Source organism: Babylonia areolata, chromosome 2 (assembly GCF_041734735.1).
Source record: "Babylonia areolata isolate BAREFJ2019XMU chromosome 2, ASM4173473v1, whole genome shotgun sequence".
Lineage (NCBI taxonomy): Eukaryota > Metazoa > Mollusca > Gastropoda > Neogastropoda > Buccinidae > Babylonia > Babylonia areolata.
In genome coordinates, this window is record NC_134877.1 from 61,464,620 (window position 1) to 61,486,669 (window position 22,050).

The following is a 22,050-nucleotide window of genomic DNA, read 5'->3' on the forward strand; positions in this document are numbered from 1 at the left end:
TGCCCTATCAAATTTCAGTGTCGACATTTCATGTCCACGATCGTAAATTCAGTGTAAAAAGACGCATTGTTCTGCCGCAGACAGAAAACTAAATACCTATGCTATATACTTCTGAGAAGAAAATATCTCACCAGAGTCAGAAATGACCAAGAACACGTATTTATATCTGATACATTTTCAAAATATATAACACATGCGCTGTTTTCTTTTACGACATTAGAATGGTTTAGGGGAGCACTGCGCACACACACACACGCACTGTGGATGTTACCACTTTGTGCAATGTCAGTTGCCTTTGCTGTCTCAGTTGTGATCAGACAATCATAATTATGATGTACCTGGTGTGTGCTCTAAAGAGGTGATATACGGAACATCATGCAGTCATTGGAATTTTATTGACCTTATATATGTTTATGACATTCATCTTCAGATACACGGAACTGGAAAGTGGAAGAGATCGAGAAGGCAACAAAAACAAAAGTAGGCAGCTTAGAAGTTAGGTCATGGACTGCGTTTTACGCGCTCTGAAAAGTCATAGATTGTGATGTGTTGATCCCCAAAAAACTAAACACTTCAACCTTAACTAATCATTTATAACACTACTTTATTAGAAACGTATATGTTATTATGTCATAATAGATAATGCTGACAGTGATACACATTCAATAGACTTATAGAGGTGCATGCTACATCACTGGCACACATGCACACGCACACACACACACACACACGCGCGCGCGCGCACACACAGACAGAGATGAACACACACACACACACACACATGGATGTGTGTGTGCACACACACACAAACACATGTGAAAAAATGCACATGTAGTTCATGTAGGCACATGCAAACACACATGCACACAATGACAAAGACATATAACATAGACATGCACACACACACACACACACACACACACACACAGATTTACTCCACACAAGCATACACACACACACACACACACACACACACACACACACCAACCACATTTACTCCACATAAGCATGCGTGCGCATTCATGCCCGCATACACACACACAGAGTTACACCTTGCTGCCTCCCCTATCCCTTTCTCCTGCGCCCCTTTCCCCCTCCTCCCACATGCCTTTTTCGTTTTGTTGTCCTGTCTAATATCACTTATATTACATATTTATTCCTGAGTAAGAACCAAGAAGCATGTAACCAGACATCCTTTACATCTTTTTTTATCCTTTAAAACTCAATCTTGCTAATTGATTCTGTCTAACTATCCTTTGTTACTGACTATCAATGCATGTTCTTTAGATTGATAAAAGTCATAATTAATTGGCATAAACAACAACAACAAACAAATAAACAAAATTATGATCTTACAATTGAAGAAAAAAACTTCCGTTTCTGTCCTCAAACAACAAGAAACAAACAAACAAAATTATGATCTTATAATTGAAGAAAAAAGACTTTTGTTGCTGTCCTCCAGCTGAACACGGATGATGAGTGAGGGACAACTTGACCATGAGCTGGCCAAACAGCTGGCCTCCCTGGTGGAAAAACTGACCACCACTGGTGCTATCACACTAGATGCTCAACTGATGAAAGATTTAAAGAAGATTTGCAAGTCAGTATAATCCTGTTAGCATTATTGTGCATTTTCTGTGCCACTCATTTTTACTGTAAACGGTGGGAAAAGTCCGATGTATGGTCTTTTTTAATTTAGATACATAATAAGTAACATATTTTTTAACATACATGTTATTGTTTATGTATTATTCTAAAACGAACATGAGTGTTGGATGGGTGTTGATGGATGGCACACTGGTTGACAGAACAAGCTGATGGCACTACTGATAGACAACCATTAATCCTGGGAGGCTAAGGAGTTTAACTTTTGTTTGTGATTGACACAGTGTTGGGTGTGGCTGGACATGTCAAAATAGTTCATCCCACAGTCAGCAGAAGTGGTCTGATGCTAGTATGTGTATCCTGCTTTGGGCCTTTCTTCTCAGTTTCTTTACTTAGGCCCTGTTTGATTCTGTTGTCCATCCCCTTGATGTTGCCCCTGTCAGCTGTGGTATGTATCTGTGAGCAGAGCTGGGACCAATAGTTGTTGACACGCAGCCTGGCAGTCTGATGAATTTAGAGATGTAGCATTTTTTTTTCTCTTCATTCTGATCTAAAATTCATGAATAAACACACACACACACACACACACACACACACACACACACACACATGGAGAGCATATATGCTCAGGTCACTTTTCCATAAAAATGATCTAGTTCATTCATGTACCACCACCACCTTTCCAACTGCCGCTGCCCCCCCTCGCCCCGCCCTCCCTTCATTTTTTTCCCCCATCTATTATTGGTCTTTGTGAAAAGTTAAAAAAATTGATCAACAACAACACATACACTCTCTGTCTCCTTGTTACATTGATATACCAAATTACCTTTTGTAGTTTATCATGTATTGTTGTGACTGAACAATACAGGCAGCTAATGTTTGTTAATCCATGACTCTGTGTGTGTGCAGGAAGTCAGACATGTACGTCGAGCGGGTGTACCAACTGCTCATGACACAGCTGAACAAAGAGCATGCAGAGATCCGTCTTTCCACGTTTCAGATCATTGATGAGATCTTCAACAGGTCCCATGCTTTCAGGGAACTGCTGGTGACAGATTTTCAAGACTTCCTGGAACTTACTGTCGGTGTGTTGTCTTGTCTGAAGAGATAGATCTACATGTACAACAAAATGTTTTGAACTTGACTGTGCCATTCATTTCAGAGCAGATCCTGAGCATTGTCTTCATCTATTGAAAAGGAGTACATCCTTTTGTTAATAATGGATGCATAAGATATTTTGTCTGTATTTGCACCCAAATTATAAATGGGTTCTTAAGGTTTAAGTAATAAGTATATCTTTTGATTTAAATTGTGTACACTAAAGCTGTGAAATGCTCTTTTATCTTTGATTTGTTTGCTGAGCTAAATCATGCATTGAGATGCTCCACCATCTTTGCGTTTCATCTCCTTTGTGCACAGTAACTGAAAGTGAAACAAAATCTCAGCATTTGAATCACTGAATTCTTGCATTTGTTGTAGCTTTAGATTATGTCCAGAAGCAATTAATTCAGGACTGCTCACTTTCTTGAAAATGTTTTAAATAGTTCTTTTTTTTCTGTATTTGATTTTGTGTATGTAAATGTGTGTGTTTGTGTGTTGTGTTTTTGTGCTCAGATACTATTTCTTATAATCCGTATGTTAAAATTGTTATTATGTCTGTGTGATGGTTTAGATGTCCATGAATGTATATGATCATAAGTAATCTCACTTTTGTTTTTCATTCCATAATTTTGTGTAAATTTTCTAAATGCAATAAAGATGAAAAAAACAACAAAACAAACAAACAAAAAAAAAAAAACACAAAAAAAAACCTCACAGAAAAACATGATCAAGAGAGGTTATGGAGTTAAATGATAGGTATATTTTTTATTTTTCCTCCTTTATTCATTTACTTCTTATTTATAATTATATATTATTTTATTTTATTTTGTTCATCTTTTTTTCCCTTCTAAATCTAACTGTTATGTACCTTTTTTCATTTGAAAATACTCTGATGTTCATGAAAATGTATTGCTACTGATATATAATGGTGGTGGTTATGTTTTGGTGTATTCAACTTATAATGTGTTATGCCTTTGGTATGACAGTAAATGTATTCTTGAAAAAAAGGTAAACATTGCAGATAAAAACACTTGAATAGCTGTGTTCTGTGTGTAGTAGTCATGTTCATGACCCAAGCCAAGCAATCCAGGCCTCATTATCCAAGTGGTCCTATAGCTGTGCTTTTTGTGTGTGTGTGTGTGTGTGTGTGTGTGTGTGTGTGTGTGTGTGTGCAGAAATGGATCAGCACCATCAGCCCTTACCCCCTCCCAAAGCTGCTGCCAACAAGCTGAAGACGGACGCACTGAGAGCGGTCCAGCAGTGGCAAGACAAGTATGGCAGCGCCTACAAGAAACTGGCCTTGGGCTACAAATTCCTGAAGACTTGCAAACATGTGAGTGGAGGTGGAAGGATGATAGCATTGGTTACAGAGGTGGTTTTCATTGCTACGTCTTTCCACGTTAACTGATATTGCCTTGTCTTGTCTTGCCTTGCCTTGCCTTCTCTTGCCTTGCCTTGCCTTGTGGTATTAGGTGTTCTGTTTTGTGTGAGGAGGGGAATAGCTCGGGGGGGGAGGGGATGGGGAGATGAGCAGGTTGGTGGGGAGAAGAGACGTGAAAGGGGGTGTTAATAGGGATTCTTTTTCTTTGTTTTAGATCAGTAGGAATCATGCGTGTGCCATGAAGGCTTTACCTCTCTTGTTCATTTGTATAGTGAACCAGTGTAGTTTATTTAGTTTCAGACTCGAGATTTTCTCCTTGCTCCATGATACTACAGAGACATCAGTATAATCTGTGTCTTTCTGTCTAAATAGCTGGGATCAATTCAAAAATTTAGGAAAAATACTTGTAGCCGGTCAGTCTTGTCTTGCTGGTGTTGATATCAACATTTACTTTGATAAAATGTATTCACAAACGAATGGATCTTTTTTGAAAATAATGATTTGAAGACCACATTGTTTCTGAACCAAAATCTTGATCGCATTATATAAGACGTTATGCCAGGGCAAGGTTTGCTTACTTTTACAGGTGAACTTTGACGATATCAGGGCTCGAACTCTGGCTGAACAAAGGCGCATTGAACAACGAGAGGAAAAGAAGCAGAAAGCTTTGGCAGCAAAGCTGGAGAAAGCCAGGAAAGAATTTTCAGGTAATGAAAAACAAGCATCGAGACGCCTTGCAAACAAATGGAAATATTTTCATGAAGGAAAACAATCCGATTTCACATCAAGTAAAACTGAAAAGTAAAATTTATTTTAGTTTTTATCAATTGAGAGTGAAATGTAGCTTTAATCAGCATTTATTGAAAGAAAGTTTGTGCTGTTTTCAGAACTGAAGAAAGAAATTACAGACACAGCAACAGAAGCAGAGAACTGTATCGAGCTGCTTCTTCCCAAACCAGATCTCCTCTTCACTGAATTAGACTTTGGAATTGGGGACCGTGTGGGCAGCAGTGGTGCTACTAACCATGTCCACTCTGAACCTCAGGCATCCGCTTCCTTATCGCATCACAGACCTCATGCTTCTGCATCCACAAGTGACCTTCCAGGTTGTGACAGGGACATGAGCAAATCCACTTTCAGAGATGGACCCTCAAACAGTATAGACACACCATCAACCAGCTCAGAAACATCATCTGCATCAAAAACCAACAGCGATAAACCTCTTCATGGTGCCAGTCAGCTAAACCAGGACTTTGAAAAAAGAGACCCGTCACAAAACACAGCACCTGTACATCCTGGTCCAAATGATGACAGCCAGTCTGATGAGAGTGACAATGATGATGATGACAGTGATGACGAGGACTTTGAAGCTGTGGACGGGGAGGAAGCGGAAGAACTGGGCATGGTGCGGACACATGGACTGGGAAGCAGGGGGTACAACCTGCAGTTAGAGATTGGTGCCAGTGAGGTGCACCTGACTGAGACGGAGGACAACAGAGACCTGTTTGGCAGCCTGAAGGATTCCAGCTGCCTGGTGTCCATGCGGTACCTGCCTCAGGTGGTCAGGTGGCTGGAGGTATGCTGCTACTATTTGTCTATGTTATTTTGTATTGTATTTTCTTGTCTTGTCTTGCATCACTCTTTTGTCAAAATAGATTTTGATTTTGCACTGTGTAAAATTCAGGCTGCTTTCTCGGAGGAAATTTTGTTGTCACTATGTTGTTGTTTTTTTTCGTTTTTTTTTTTCTGTCTGCAAATGTATTTGTTTTATTATCAAAATGGATTTTTTTAACAGAATTTTGTCAGGGGTATCATTTATGTGTGTGCATGTTTGGAAAAGGATAAATAGGGGCAGAGACTGAGACCGTGTGTGTGTAAGTGTGTGCATGTGTGTGTGTGTGTGTGTGTGTGTGTGTTCTGTAGAGTTTGTGGTGCGTGTGTATGTGTGTGTATATGCATGTGTGTGTGTGTTTGTGCAAATGTGTGTACACATGTATGTGTACATGAATGTGCGTGTGCATGTGTGCACGCTCACGCATGCATACTTATATGCGAATAATGTTTTGGGGGACACAGGTGCTGAGTAAAACGGGAGGCAGCCAGACAGAGATCAAGGCCATGATAGACCTAAAGCAGCGTCTGGAGAACATCAAGGCCAAGTGTGCAGAGCTGCGAGTGGAGCCAGACCCCAGTGCTGCAGGGGACCAGCAGTCAGAGTCAGGTCAGCACAGGTTCACCTCCCAGTCATTTGTTTATTGATCAACGTATTAGGGAGGAAGGTGGCAGAATGGTTAAGATGCCTATATTATCTACCAATACAGTGTCTGTGAGGGTCTGGGTTTGATTCCTGCTCTAGCTTTTGCATTCCAGTTTGACCGGTAAATCAAGCAGAGTGTCTAGTCCTTCGGATGATATGATGACAGGTGCAATAGCCGAGTGGTTAAAGCGTTGGACTGTCAATCTGAGGGTCCCGGGTTCGAATCACGGTGACGGCGCCTGGTGGGTAAAGGGTGGAGATTTTTACGATCTCCCAGGTCAACATATGTGCAGACCTGCTAGTGCCTGAACCCCCTTCGTGTGTATATGCAAGCAGAAGATCAAATACGCACGTTAAAGATCCTATAATCCATGTCAGCGTTCGGTGGGTTATGGAAACAAGAACATACCCAGCATGCACACCCCCGAATACGGAGTATGGCTGCCTACATGGCGGGGTAAAAACGGTCATACACGTAAAAGCCCACTCATGTGCATACGAGTGAACGCAGAAAAAGAAGAAGAAGAAGGATGATACGATTAACCGAGGCCCCTTGTGCAATGCATGCTTGGAGCACTCAAACTGAAATTAATGCATTATAGCTGTTTAGCATTTTTGAATTGTTTTATAATATGGGTGTTTGTTGAAAGAAGTTGAATGAGTAAGGGATGCCATTAGTCTCATTCAATTCTTTTTTTAAATTTTTTTTTTTTATTGCAAATCACTTTAAAGCTACCTTGCAAACTCAAATACATTTAATAATATCTAGAAACTCACACTGCAAAATTAGGTTAACAGATGAAATTGATGATCTTTTTTGACTGTATCAGAAAATGTTACACATGTCTTTTGTTGTGTGAAGTTGGAACTTCAACATGATGATGATTAAGTGGTGGAATGCCATAGCTTTGCACAGCACTTATCAACATGATGCTGATTAAGTGGTGGAATGCCTTTGCACAGCACTTATCAACATGATGCTGATTAAGTGGGGGAATGCCTTTGCTCAGCACTTATCAACATGATGATAATTAAGTGGGGGAATGCCATAGCTTTGCACAGAATGCCATAGCTTGCACAGCACTTATCGACATGATGATAATTAAGTGGGGGAATGCCATAGCTTTGCACAGCACTTATCAACATGATGCTGATTAAGTGGGGGAATGCCATAGCTTTGCACAGCACTTATCAACATGATGCTGATTAAGTGGGGGAATGCCATAGCTTTGCACAGCACTTATCAACATGATGATGATTAAGTGGGGGAATGCCATAGTTTTGCACAGCACTTATCAACATGATGCTGATTAAGTGGTGGAAAGCCATAGCTTTGCACAGCACTTATCAACATCATGATGATTAAGTGGTGGAATGCCATAGCTTTGCACAGCACTTATCAACATGATGATGATTAAGTGGGGGAATGCCATAGCTTTGCACAGCACTTATCAACATGATGCTGATTAAGTGGGGGAATGCCATAGTTTTGCACAGCACTTATCAACAGGATGCTGATTAAGTGGGGAATGCCACAGCTTTGCACAGGTAATTGTGGGTAATTCATAAAGTGGTCAACTTGAGTGATCATCAGAGATATGGAGAGAGGGACAAACAGCAGACAAATAGACAAATAATTGTTTATTTGTCTGCTGTTTGTTCCCCTCAAACACATACATCCCCTACCCCCACCCTCCACATACATGCATGAACACACACCAGTCTTAAAAGTTTTCAGCATTTTTAGAGAGGTGGGGAAGAGATAGCAGTATAACAGCTGGAGATAGAAAGGAAAAGATTTAGAAAAGAAAATTGTTTTGAGCTCGAAATTGTGGTATCTGATATGTTTGGGCTTTCAATTCAGTGCAGAAATGTCCCTTGAGTTCATAGCACATCTTTGGACAAAAGAACATCAGTTGCTATTAGTATTTCCAGAAAAGTAAATATCTCAACACTATGTTGATAAATCTAATGTAAAACAATTTGATATCTTAACATTATGTTGATAAATTTAATGTAAAACAATATAATCAGGAGTGAAATCCAGACATGATTCATACAGAAGATCATTAATCGTTAATTTGATTTCTGTGTTCTGTGACAGATGAGGAGATGGAGGAGGTGCCAGAAAAAGAAGGCTATGAACCTGTCATTCCAGCCCATCTGCGTGCTGAGTATGGTCAGTATTGATCGTCATCAGTGGTTTTCTGGTCTCTTATGTGTGTGCTAAGTGTGTGTGTGTGTGTGTGTTTGTGTGTGTTTGTGTGTGTGTGTGTGTGTGTGTGTGTGTGTGTGTGTGCTAAGTGTGTGTGTGTGTGTGTGTGTGTGTGTGTGTGTGTGTGTGTGTGTGTGTGTTCTTGTTTCCTCTCAATGTACTGAACTGATATGACGGACCTGATCCATGCAGTACATTGTTTTACCCAGATCACGTTCACACCTGCTGTGATGAATGTATTATTATCTATGACATTGTCTTCTTGTTTTTTTCTGAAATGTTTTTCAACAACATAGTGGTACTGGAAAAAAAAGTGCAGCAGACATAAAAAACGAACATCTGTCATTTTGAAAAACTTTGCAAAGAGGACAAAATATAAAGGCAGAGCTAGGGAGAGAGGAAAGCAAGTGGACAGAAGAACAATAGCATGGCATAAGCATTACTATATTTTAAAGACTTTGAGGTGATACTGTTTTACTTAACTTCAACCCATGCACCTTACAACACAGTGAGCCTAATATACGGTTAAATATTTTGAAATGCTGTCACGAGTCAGACCCCCAACTCTGGAAATAATTCTAGAAGTTTGTGGTAGCGAACACGAATGAACCCTTCCCATAAACCAGAATGAAAACAGCCCACATCACTGCCTGAGGTCTCTCAGTGGATCATGGTAGCCTGACAGTAAGTTTCAGTTATGATGATAATGAACAGACTGAAAAAGGTAGAGACTGACAGAGCAGATAAGTGAGGAGATGTTGCAACTTCTGCAGAGAGTTCCATTGATAATGTTAGGGCCTCATCGACATTAACTTCAGCCGGATGTGCAAATTTGAGGAAGAATGAGTAAATGAGAGATGCGTACACATTACTCAACTCACACTAGAGCATTAACAAACCCAGACATACGCGTACACATTTTCAAATACTAAAATGGCAAAAAAGTGTCCATCTATAGAAAACACAGACAGACAGAAGTGTGAAAGAGCCGTGAGAGAGCAGCAGGGAAGGAAATACCCCACTTCAAAAGAAAGTGCACTCATTCCCCTAGTCCCTCTTCACAATCATCATGACCATGCACACATTCAGACTTATCGTGTATGTGTGTGTTGTTTTTCTGCCATTGTTGAATAAAATGGAAGAAAAATGATAATAAAAAAAAGGATGTGCAAATTTGGAAGTGATAATGTTCGACTATCAATGCTTGACTTTTACTCTGATCTTGTCAGTGGTTGCAAGAAGACCAATAACAAGCCAAGCGCAACGGATGGTATTCTTCTTCTGCGTTCACTCGTATGCACACGAGTGGGCTTTTACGTGTATGACCGTTTTTACCCCGCCATGTAGGCAGCCATACTCCGTTTTCAGGGGTGTGCATGCTAGGTATGTTCTTGTTTCCATAACCCACCGAACGCTGACATGGATTACAGGATCTTTAACGTGCGTATTTGATCTTCTGCTTGCATATACTCACGAAGGGGGTTCAGGCACTAGCAGGTCTGCACATATGTTGACCTGGGAGATCGTAAAAATCTCCACCCTTTACCCACCAGGCGCCGTCACTGTGATTCGAACCTGGGACCCTCAGATTGAAAGTCCAACGCTTTAACCACTCGGCTATTGCGCCCGTCGGATGGTATTCAAACCCAGGACTCTCAGATCGAAAGGCCAGTGCTTAAACCACTCGGCTGTTGTGCCCGTCAGAGTGTTAGGGTCCACTAAACTGTCTCTAATGGCCAGGGCCAGTCATTGTGCCAGACATAACTTAACATTTCTGTTCCTTTTTAAAACACAAAGTATATAAAATAAAAAAGGTGATTTTTCATGCAAGTATAAATATCAAAGCTACACACATACACAATGTTTGACTACACAGTGTCCAGTGCTTTGTGTGTGTTTTAGAGGTATTCATGTGAGTGAGCTTGTAATGTTGTATTAGAACATTTTGTTTTGTACCGAGTTCATTTTGCCTTTTGAATCATAAATTTCAGTTTTTATGAGGCGTCAAAGCATGCAAACTGATCTGCATATGCTGCACCAATTCTGTCAAAAAAGAAGAAAAAGTCGTGAACATGCGTTTATGGTTGCGTTCGTTGTTGCAGCTTTTTGTTCTGTCGTTGTCATCTTCTCCTGTCTTTATCATTGATCTATCTCAGTATGACCGCACACTGTGTCAAAAGGTCTGGATCCACTTCCCGCATCTTCCAGACCGGCTGCTTCAGTCAGCAAAAGCAAAGCAGCCAGCGCCTCAGGAGGGTCGAACTCATGCAGAAAGCAGGATCCGGCAGAACCTGTCGCAGGGCCCTCCGGAGCTGGGACGCAGAGAACGCCGTCATTCTGGAACCTGAATGAGCGGAACAAGGCAGCGTCTGTTCAGGACCCCACGTCTCGCGCCGCCACCCTTGTCAAGCTGGGCCTTAAGGATGAGGAAAGGTGTTTTGTGTATGTGTGTGTGTGTGTGTGTGTTGTATGTGTGTGTGTGTGTTGTATGTGTGTGTGTGTGTGTGTGTGTGTGTGTTGTGTTGTATGTGTGTTTGGGTGTGTGTGTGTGTGTGTGTGTGTGTGTTGTATGTGTGTGTGTGTGTGTGTGTGTGTTGTATGTGTGTTTGGGTGTGTGTGTGTGTGTGTGTGTGTATGTGTGTGTGTGTGTGCGTGTGTGTTGTGTGTGTGTTTGGGTGTGTGTATGTGTGTGTGTGTGTGTGTGTGTGTGTGTTGTGTGTGTGTTTGGGTGTGTGTATGTGTGTGTGTGTGTGTGCGTGTGTGTGTGTGTGTGTGTGTATGTGTGTGTGTGTTTGTGTGTGTGTGTGTGTGTGTTGTATGTGTGTGTGTGTGTTGTATGTGTATTTGGGTGTGTGTATGTGTGTGTGTGTGTTGTATGTGTGTTTGTGTGTGTGTGTGTGTGTGTGTGTGTTGTATGTGTGTGTGTGTGTTGTGTGTGTGTGTGTGTGTGTGTGTGTGTGTGTTGTATGTGTGTGTGTGTTGTATGTGTGTGTGTGTGTGTTGTATGTTTGTTTGGGTGTGTGTATGTGTGTGTGTGTGTTGTATGTGTGTTTGTGTGTGTGTGTGTGTGTGTGTGTGTGTGTGTGTGTATGTATGTTTGTGTGTGTGTATGTGTGTGTGTGTGTGTGTTGTATGTGTGTTTGGGTGTGTGTATGTGTGTTTGGGTGTGTGAATGTGTCTGGGTGTGTGATTGTGTTTCAGAGTGTTTGTGTGTGTGTGTGTGTGTGTGTGTGTGTGTTGTATGTGTGTTTGGGTGTGTGTATGTGTGTTTGGGTGTGTGAGTGTGTCTGGGTGTGTGATTGTGTTTGAGAGTGTTTGAGAGAGAGAGAGAGTTTGTGTGTGTGTGTGTGTGTGTGTGTGTGTTGTATGTGTGTTTGGGTGTGTGTGTATATGTGTTTGGGTGTGTTTGCACATGGTTGTTTGTGTATGAGTGTGTGAGTGTGTGTGTAATCACAGGAACAATCTATTATTCCATGACTACTGGCTTGTTGCAGCACAGCAGATCTGTGCTTATATAGTTGAGTGGGAGGAAGAGACACATGCACATTCTGCAACAACTGCTTTTCTTTCAAGGAGTTAGTGTGTGTGTGTGCTGATGTGGGGGAAGGGGCATGGGAGGAAAGGATGAGCACTAGAAGGTAGCTCTCAGCTAACTCTACCGAGATGGGCAGCCTGTTGTGGAAATGAATCCGGGTTTGTAAAGCACGTAGAGCTAGGGATGGGACTGAAAATCAATGCTATAATTGTATCCATATGATTAAGATAAGATAAGATAAGAATAACTTTATTATCTCCAACTGGAGAAATTTGGTCAGGTGCATTATCACAACATAGACAAGTAAACAACATGGGGACCATAACTGTAAAAGCCAACAACAGCCCATACAAATATTACGAAGATACAAATGTAAAAAAATATCACATCGTTTCATACATACATCCACACACTGCAGGTAATAACTAGTATTCTTAAAGTAAAAACAGAAAGAATTAAGAAACATTATTTGAATATAATTATAAACATAGCCTACTATACTGTACATCGATTATAATAGATAAGATAAGAATAAAGATGAATTGCGGAAAACCACAACCAGATAATCAGCACACACCTGCACCCCCCCCCCCACCCCACACACGCGGATAACTTGATTAAACAAGAGTAATAAACATATGTTCTCAAATGCTTTTAAAAACATTGCAATTATAAAAAACAAAACAAAAAAAACAAAACAAATAAAAACACAAGTCCACAAACTTGTCCTGTTGTGGTCAGACCATCCACCTCCAAAGGGAAGCCAGCAACGGTGACTGGGGAAAGCAGCAGTGGTGGTGATGTCCCAACCCTTCCGTTCGGACCGGACCTGGTCTACTGGGGCACACCGGACAAGATAGAAGCTCCTTCTGTGTTGAAGTCAGTGTCTGTTTCTTCTTCTTCTTCTTCTTCTTCTTCTTCTTCTTCTTCTCATTGGTCAGTGTTCAAGTGATCCAGACATGTGTGCATTCATTTTGTTTCAGAGGTCATATACATGTGTTTGAGCACAGGCATGCGTGCACACACACACACAAGCACACACACACACACACACACTCATGATAAGAATGACACACTTTCATCAAAAGCTTGAGTGTAGAGATTTATTAGAATGGGTGTTTTGTTTCTGTTTTTTTGGTTGTTTTTTTTTTTTACTGATTTATGAGCTACAGTAAGAGTGAAAAGTTGTTGTTTTGTTTTCTTATGTTCCTTGAGAAAACCATATTTATGTATATAGACAGTGACATACTGGACAGTTTGATGTTGAGGTGAATGATGATTGTTCTCCTTCAGGAATGACTCCCTGCATCGGTTCTGGAAGCCTGTGGAGGTGGAGAATGAAAAACCCTCACAGGTCAGCACTGTGTGAACACCTGGTGTGGCATACATCTACACTAATGATAATAAAAGGACATGATACAAAAGCCCTGGACATTTACAATGAAAAATACAATGACGTATGCGTACTAAAAAAACACACCTGATATACCTGCACACACAAAATCCTCCATAATTCCAACCCACAAACCCTACTGATCTGGTTATTATCAAAGCTGTTGAAAAAAAAACACCTTTCATAGACTTTTTGAAGCTCTTTTCAGTATCTTATTTCTTTCTTAAAAAAAAAAAAAAATGTTTGTTTATCTATCTGTATATTCATTCATTCATTTATCTATCTATTTATTTGTTTGTTTGCTTGTTTATTCACTTATTTGCATATTTGTTTGTCTATTTACATATTTATTCATTCTATTGATGTGGTTATTGTCAGTGTGTTTTGTTGCAAGGAAGACCATTAGGTTATGTCCTTGTGTGTGTGTGTGTGTGTGTGTGTGTATGTGTGTATGTGTGTATGTGTCTATGTCTGTGTGCATATGATTAACATTCTATTAAACTTAAATTTGTATTTACAGGAATGACGGAATGCTTTATTTTTCAGAGGAATGAGAAAAACAGTTTTGCTATGTTGGTTTTTTAAGAAAAAATTTTTTTTAACAGTATATGAATGAAAGAAAATAAAGAAATATATTGACATTATTTTTCTAAAGTATCAATGAAAGAGAAATTGAGTGTTTATAATTTTTTAATTTTTTTATGGACCATGAATGCAAAATGGGCAGTTAAGGAGTTAAAAAACTTTTGTTTCCATTTTTCACAGGCTTTCAGGTACATACATTTTGAGTGTAATTGATATATGTGGTCATTTGGAGCTGTTATGTGTGTAAATTCAATACTCAAATGTGCATATGTTTCTGTCGCTAGTCACAGTGTCTGTGCATTAACAAATGTGTTTGTTTGTTTGTGCATTTTTGAATATACATATAATATACAGGTAAGAATGTGTGATGTTGTCGGAGCAGAATGAGATAGCTGCAGTGATGAACCGCACGTTCCACTACACGGGAGAATTCGTCCCCGTCAAGTGGAAATGTCGTGCCAAGCTGCCCAACGGGAAGCTGTGTGAACGCATGGACAGAGTCAAGGTAAGTGCTGGAGATAGAGTAGCATGTAATGATACTTTGTTCTTTTTTTGTGTGTATTTTTTATGGCTGATGGACTTCCTCCACATTGTGTACATACACACAGACACATACACACGCACACACACACACACACACACACAGTAATAATAGTAATAATGATTGTACTAATACTGATGCACATTTGGATGAGACAACAAAGCATGGTCCTGTGTGCAGCATGCACTTGGCACGGTATGTAAATGAACTCATGGCAACAAAAGGTTGTCTCTTCCAAAACTTTTGTAGAAAGATCCATTTTGTAGCTAAACAAATGCACCTGCAAACACCTGCAGCGACACACTTTTCCCAAGGTGAGTGGCCCGAATTTTACACAGGGAAATCTGTCGTCACAAAAAGTACTCTGCTCTGCTCTGATGTACTCTGCTACTTGTTATAATAACGGGTTTATATATTTGTTAAAGAAAAAAAGCACCCTGCCGCTTTTGCACAATTCATATATACAAGTGAAAAACAAGTACACCCTAACTCAAACAAAGGCAGATGGATAATTTACTGAACAGTTTAAGTCTTCTCTCCTTGTGCTGACCAACACCCTGCACACACATGGAATGAAACATGGTTGTACAGGGTTCGTCATTAACATTTTTTCACATGAGCGCCTGCGCTCTAGTTTCAGAATTTTGATGAGCGCAAACTGAAAACTATGAGTGCACACTAAAAACCGTCAGCCTTCCTTTTGGGGATCAAATATTTCAGCATTTTGATTTTGCACGGCCGCGAAATCGATCGTGTGCTCCACTTTTCTACTCTTCAAGTCTGAAGAGCGCTCTTTTGCATAGCCTCCCCTGATTCACTAGGCCTACTTCCGGTTGAACTAACAAAACGTAAACAGACGGCTTTCAAACTTCGGTAAATGCAAAACGATCGCGCTTTTGACTCTTGTTTGTGATGGACAATGGAATAACAATTTAGATACAGTAGTGTATGCTTATGTCTTTTCAAAATGAAGAGCGCAAGCGCTCTGAGTCAAGGAATTTTCCAGAGCGCAATTTGTTTTTTCAGAGCGTTCCGCTCAGCACTCCCGTTAGTGACGAACCCTGTTGTATGTTCACTGACAGTGTCCATTCCATGGGAAGATCATACCAAGAGATGAAGACGGTCAACCATCATCGGACCCTGCAGGTGTGCAGACAGAAACAGGTCCAGCAGTCAAAGAAGAGCCCAGAGGTACTACTCCCGTCCCAGCCATTCATCAAAGCCGTCAGACCCTATCTTCCATCAGAGACTAAACTTAAATTGCAGTTACAAACACAGAATGGAGTGATGGCCTAGAGGTAACATGTCCGCCTAGGAAACGAGATAATCTGAGCATGCTGGTTCGAATCACAGCTCAGCCGCCGATATTTTCTCCCCCTCCACTAGACCTTGAGTGGTGGTCTGGACGCTAGTCATTCGGATGAGACGATAAACCGAGGTCCCGTGTGCAGCATGCACTTAGTGCACGTAAAAGAACCCACGGCAACAAAAGGATTGTTCCTGGCAAAATCCTGTAGAAAAATCTACATCGATAGGAAAAAAAAAATACACACGCAGGAAAAAATACAAAAAATGGGTGACGCTGTAGTTCTCCCTGGGGAAAGCAGCCCGAATTTCACACAGAGAAATCTGTTGTGATAAAAAGAAATACAAATACAAGTTCAAATACAAATACAAAATTTGCACAACAGGCAGCCTACCTGTTCAGTCTGTCACCGTCCATTTTCTGTCATGTGTTTCATTTCTGTAGTGCTCAAAAAAAAAGAACATCATAAAATTAGCTTTTCTGATTTTATTTATTCATTCTTTTTCTTCTTCTTTTTTTTTTTTTTGTGTTAATTGTTTTGTCAGGGGAAGTAACAATAAGTGTCTTATGCATCTTAGGCCAGAGAGACATATCGTCTCACCTCAGAGTTTTTATTTATGTTGTTAATTTTTTTTTTTTTTTTTTTTTTTTGATGTGCATAAAAAAATTATGTACTGTTTCTAAAAGAATCCTTTTTTTGAGGTTTCCAAAATTTTTGTCTGTGGAAAGTTGTTTTATAAACTGAAAATGTGCATTTACTGCAAACTTGGGGTTCTCATTAGTTGTTGTTGTTGTTGTTGTTGTCTTTTCACAACCTCAAGAGAAGTTTCCTTTCAACATTGCTTCATGTGCTCGCCAGACACCGAGGAAAGCAAGGTACCGCCATGGCTGGATGCCGAGCTGCAGGCGGAAATTGAAGCCGCCACCGGACATGACCTTGGTTCCCAAAGGTCCAAAGCCATTTGTGACAAAGGCAAGGGGTCAAAAGGCAAAGGCAAGGGCAAGGGTAAAGGCAAGAAGGAGAAGCACGGAGGTCTGACGGACATCCGCGAATACAAAAACACCACAAGGGCTCGCCTGGAGGCTAAGGTGTTCAGCAAGTGAGTGGTTGGTTTACTGGTGGCATGGGTCATGCAGGGGAGGCAACGTGGCAGAATCAGTTCGGCATTGGACTTCTTCTGATCCAGTGTTCACATGTGATCAGGGTTCAAGCCTCCCCCCACACCCCCCCCCACACCCCCCGGCCCCCCCTTTTTTTAAGCATGTTGTTGTGTCCTTGGGAAAGGCACTTTCCTTCCAGTTTTCCTCACAACATCCAGGTGTGAATGGGTACCTGACTTTGGTGGGTGAATATTAAAATTGTGGAAGGAGAGGATTGGGCCCCACCTTCCTATGCCGAGCCCTAGACACGGTGAATGACGGGCGCAATAGCCGAGTGGTTAAAGCGTTGGACTGTCAATCTGAGGGTCCTGGGTTCGAATCACGGTGATGGCGCCTGGTGGGTAAAGGGTGGAGATTTTTACGATCTCCCAGGTCAACATATGTGCAGACCTGCTAGTGCCTGAACCCCCTTCGTGTGTATATGCAAGCAGAAGATCAAATACGCACGTTAAAGATCCTGTAATCCATGTCAGCTTTCGGTGGGTTATGGAAACAAGAACATACCCAGCATGCACACCCCCGAAAACGGAGTATGGCTGCCTACATGGCGGGGTAAAAACGGTCATACACGTAAAAGCCCACTCGTGTGCATACGAGTGAACGTGGGAGTTGCAGCCCACGAATGCAGAAGAAGAAGAAGAAGAAGACACGGTGAATATGAATTCACTGCCCCGAAGGCTGTAAAAGGCCATGGGGACCTTTGAACTTTAACCTTAACCTTTGTGTTATGCTTTCGACCGTGTCCAGTGTGCAGTCTGTGTTTGTTCAGCTGTGCTTGACATTCTTTGCTTGAAATTTCTTCTTTTCTGTCGCTCTCATTTGATTCTGCCTTTTCCTCCTAATGTCTGTATCTTCTTTTATTTTCTGCCTTGCTGCTCCATTCCTGTATATGTTTTTTTTTCTTCAAGAAAGCCTTGAATGTTTCTTGGTTTTTCATAGACTGAATAACTCGGTATTCTTACAATGTTGTATTCTTTTTTGTGCCTAGAATGTGTTAGGTACCTGTTGGCAGTTTTTGGTTTTGCATGACCATTAGTATATTTCGTTTTGTTTATCATATATAACTATGTTTATGTTCAGGTTAGTAGGTGTTTTTTAATCACCCGATGAAAAACTTGAAGGAATTGTCATGGTCAGAGAATTATTTTCCTAGGTTTGTGTGCATGAATGTGACTGTACTGTGTACATACGCCTGTTTTTATTTTCGAGGTATTTTTGTGGTTTTTTTTCAGATTCTGTTAGACCAATATTTACAGAGTTTTTAGCCCTTATATGGCCCTAGTTCAAGATCCTAGTTTGAAATAGACCAATATTTACAGAGGTTTTAGCCCTGATATGGCCCTAGTTCAGGATCCTAGTTTGAAATAGAAAAGCAAAAACAAGCAAAAAAGTTGGAAGTATAAATATAAAATTTTCTAATTTGCAGATGATGCACAGCTCATGAATACTGAAGGATAAAGAATCCTTTGAGTTATCCTAGAGATGCTGGACAGATTTGGTGGTATTTCTGGTCTTGAACTAAATGAAGACAAAACACATTTTGTCTGATTAGGAAGCAAAAGGACAAAATATAATTATGCAGTACTTAATAACCCCCAACCCCCACCCCCCACCCCTCACACATGATATGGGATCCAGGTCAGTTTCACATATTAGGGGTCTGGTTCACTCAGGAATTAAAGAGAGTGCAAGATTTAACTGACCTGAAAAATTAATAGAGATGAATTCTGTTCCGATTTAAGGTTTGCTATCTTGCATTATGATTAAGGGAGATGGGTGGGGATGGTAGGGGTGATTATCAATTCCTTTTGTTGCTGGAATTGTTTGTCACAATTGTTAGTATTTTTAAAATTTGTATTCCTGAAACATGTATATGTATATGATTATGAAAATGTGCATGCTGTGTGTGTGTGTGTTTGTGTGTGTGTGTGTGTGTGTGTGTGTGTGCATGCGCACATGTGTACAGGTATGCATGTGTTCAAATTCTATGTGTGTGCTTGTGTTGACTGGATGTTTTATAGATGTGATTTTGTGTGTGTCTGTGTCTGTGTGTGTCTGTGTCTGTGTGTTAGATAAATTGAGCATTGTTTTGTTTCTGTGTCAGTTTTGATGCATGTTTCTGTTATCTTCTTAGTGTCATTGTAAAGCATGTAGTGCTATGTAATTAAGCACAATAAAGATACTCTCTAATAATGATGATAATAATTTGCTTGTTCACACTGATGCCATGAAATACTGAAACCTGTGTATGTGGGGGTTTTCCAGGCGAGCACAGAAGCGTGTTGCCAGCGCTCTGAATGCAGCAGACTACAAGCGTGTGCGTGACAAGTTTGGCAACCAGTTCAACTATTCTATCAAGAACTGATGCCATGGCAGTGGCCATCAAATTTGGCAACCAGTTCAGTTCTTTTAAAGAACTGATGCAGAGAGAGTGGCCAACTTGAAGATGTCAGAGACTGAATCACACTTTCAGAATAAACTCTACCTCGGCAGCTGGTCTGAAATTTGTTGTTTGACACAAGTTGATGGGCTAGTCTCTGTTTTTAAGATAGTAATTCAAGTTATAGTGATCTGTTTTTGAGATAGTAATTTAATTTATGGTGATCTGTTTGAAAGATAGTATTTAGCTTAAATTGATCTGTTTGAAAGATGGTGATTTAATTGATATGATATGTTTGAAAGATAGTAATTCAGTTTATAGAGATCTGGTTGGAAAATAGTTGTAATTTACAGTGCTTGTGAAGCAAAGTGATAAAAAGTATTTTGACAGGAATGAGAATGAAATGCACAGTGCTTTTGGTACAATGTGAATTGACTGCAAACGTTGAAATGACAGATAATGGTATGAATGGTGCTAATGCTAAATAAATAGCATGAAGTGAATTGAGCGACAATGTATTGCAATGACAAAGAAAAATAAATGAAATCAGATTTCTCAGGAAAATAAACCATTTTGTTCTTCAGTTGCTTGGCTTAACAAAACAAACCCTCATTTAAAAAATTTTTTTTTTAATCAGTGAATCTAGAGATGTAATGTTTATGTGTTTCTGTATCTTTCTACCTGATGAATCAAATGAAGATCTTTGTTTTTTGTTGTTGTTTTTTGTCAGAATGCTGCATCAGGCAATACCGCACTATCATAATTCATACCTTGCATTATATTTATGAACATCTCAGTATTTTGAATCAGTGTGATCAGTATGTAATCAGCAATGCAAGTTCATTTATGCAAGAGCATACTTTGTTAGCAAGGATACAGTGGCTAAGGATAATTGAGTTAATTTATTGATTGATGGATAAATGGGTTTATTTACATGTGTTTTATATGTGTATCTATCTGTGGGACTGTGAGCGTCGGTAGGCGAGAGAGTGGGGAAGGGACTGCACAACTCCTCCTCGCTAAAAAAAAGTCACCTGTGCTGGTCAGGCAATCAGGCTTTTTCCCTGGCAACACCTGTGGGAAGTGCTGCGCATCCAGAATCGGCCTCTTCTCAGACGGGCGCAATAGCCGAGTGGTTAAAGCGTTGGACTGTCAATCTGAGGGTCCCGGGTTCGAATCACGGTGACGGCGCCTGGTGGGTAAAGGGTGGAGATTTTTACGATCTCCCAGGTCAACATATGTGCAGACCTGCTAGTGCCTGAACCCCCTTCGTGTGTATATACAAGCAGAAGATCAAATACGCACGTTAAAGATCCTGTAATCCATGTCAGCGTTCGGTGGGTTATGGAAACAAGAACATACCCAGCATGCACACCCCCGAAAACGGAGTATGGCTGCCTACATGGCGGGGTAAAAACGGTCATACACGTAAAAGCCCACTCGTGTGCATACGAGTGAACGCAGAAGAAGAAGAAGAAGGCCTCTTCTCAGTCCCATATGAGGACACACACCGACAGATAAGCCAGCCTGCGTACTCATCCGTCGGACCGACGGTAGACTCCATCATCATCTGTGAATGGTTATATTGATTGATTGATTGACAGTGTTGTCTCATATATTTTGTGTTTTTATGTACGTTTTGATTTGTGTCTGTGGATGGTTACATTCACTGATTGATTATTTGATGGGTTTACTTATTTATGTTTTATATATTTGTCTGTCTGTGAACGATTAATTTTATTGATGAATGGAGGGGTTTGTTTGTGGGGTTTATTTGTCTGTTCATCAGTGGATGTAAAAATGATTGGTTAATGGATGGGTGTATTTTTGTGTATGTTTTATTTATCTGTAAATGGTTGAATTAATTGATTGAGGGGTTTATGTATGTTTTATATATATCTGTCTGCCTGTGAGTGGTTGTATTGATCGATTGATGGGTGGGTTTATTTGCATATTGTTTTATTTGGCTATTTTAATGTATCTGAAGAGTTGAATTCATCATGGATGGCTTTAATTACATAATGATGTTTTGTAGATCAGTCTGTCTGTATGTCCACATTATTAGTAGCTGTATGTACTCGTCTGCTTGAATGAGTTTTTTGGTTGTTGTTTTTTTTCATATCTCAAATGTCTAATTTGATTGTGTGTGTGTGTGTGTGTGTGTGTGTGTGTGTGTGTGATACCTCAGTGCTGTAAGGTGTAAAGAGTAACTGTCTTTGAAATACGGATCCTGATAGTTTTGTTAAGAGCTGAGAAGTGTGTGGAAGGCAGGTGAGGGAAGCGGGGGTGGCGATGGTCGTGATCCAGAGCAGTGTTAAAGAAAAAAGCCCCACATTTTAAAGGGGTATTTTAGCGTGTGTGTGTGTTTTTTTTTTTGTTTTTGTTTGTTTTTTTTTGTAATGGGTTGAGCAAATTAACTTTATTCAAGGCAGCACTTGTATCCAATTGATTGATTGAGTGGTTGGCTGAATGATTGGATTTTGCATGTTGGGAAGTCTGTTTTGGTTGTTTCCATTTGTGTTCATCTGCTGCATACACACACTCGTATAATAATACACTTAACTTTGCATAAGTTTGCATGCACATGTGT

At 40.3% G+C, this 22,050-nt stretch overlaps 1 protein-coding gene across 4 annotated transcripts; it reads left to right on the plus strand.

The window, feature by feature from the left end:
* Positions 1-236: 236 nt before the first annotated feature.
* Positions 237-21,807, plus strand: LOC143275914 (UV-stimulated scaffold protein A-like). Of its 4 annotated transcripts, none has more exons than XM_076580253.1 (15): positions 237-480; positions 1,442-1,600; positions 2,515-2,690; positions 3,882-4,039; positions 4,674-4,794; positions 4,975-5,663; positions 6,164-6,308; positions 8,449-8,523; positions 10,740-10,992; positions 12,836-12,973; positions 13,388-13,448; positions 14,455-14,577; positions 15,696-15,804; positions 16,779-17,019; positions 19,346-21,807. In XM_076580253.1, the coding sequence occupies exons 2-15, from the start codon at positions 1,473-1,475 to the stop codon at positions 19,443-19,445; spliced, it is 2,517 nt and encodes an 838-aa protein (XP_076436368.1). In that variant the 5' UTR covers positions 237-480; positions 1,442-1,472; the 3' UTR covers positions 19,446-21,807. The 4 variants fall into 4 exon arrangements, 3 of the variants coding, with proteins under 3 accessions (XP_076436368.1, XP_076436358.1, XP_076436377.1); XM_076580243.1 differs by having other exon boundaries at positions 1,463-1,600; XM_076580262.1 differs by having other exon boundaries at positions 247-358; positions 1,463-1,600.
* The last annotated feature ends 243 nt before the right edge of the window (positions 21,808-22,050 follow it).

Bases quoted from the DNA above. Each gene is read 5' to 3' on its own strand.
- LOC143275914 (XM_076580253.1), top strand. From the start codon at position 1,473: ATGATGAGTGAGGGACAACTTGACCATGAGCTGGCCAAACAGCTGGCC. The intron at 5,664-6,163 runs GTATGCTGCTAC...TGGGGGACACAG, and splicing joins AGGTGGTCAGGTGGCTGGAG to GTGCTGAGTAAAACGGGAGG. The intron at 8,524-10,739 runs GTCAGTATTGAT...CTGTGTCAAAAG, and splicing joins CCATCTGCGTGCTGAGTATG to GTCTGGATCCACTTCCCGCA.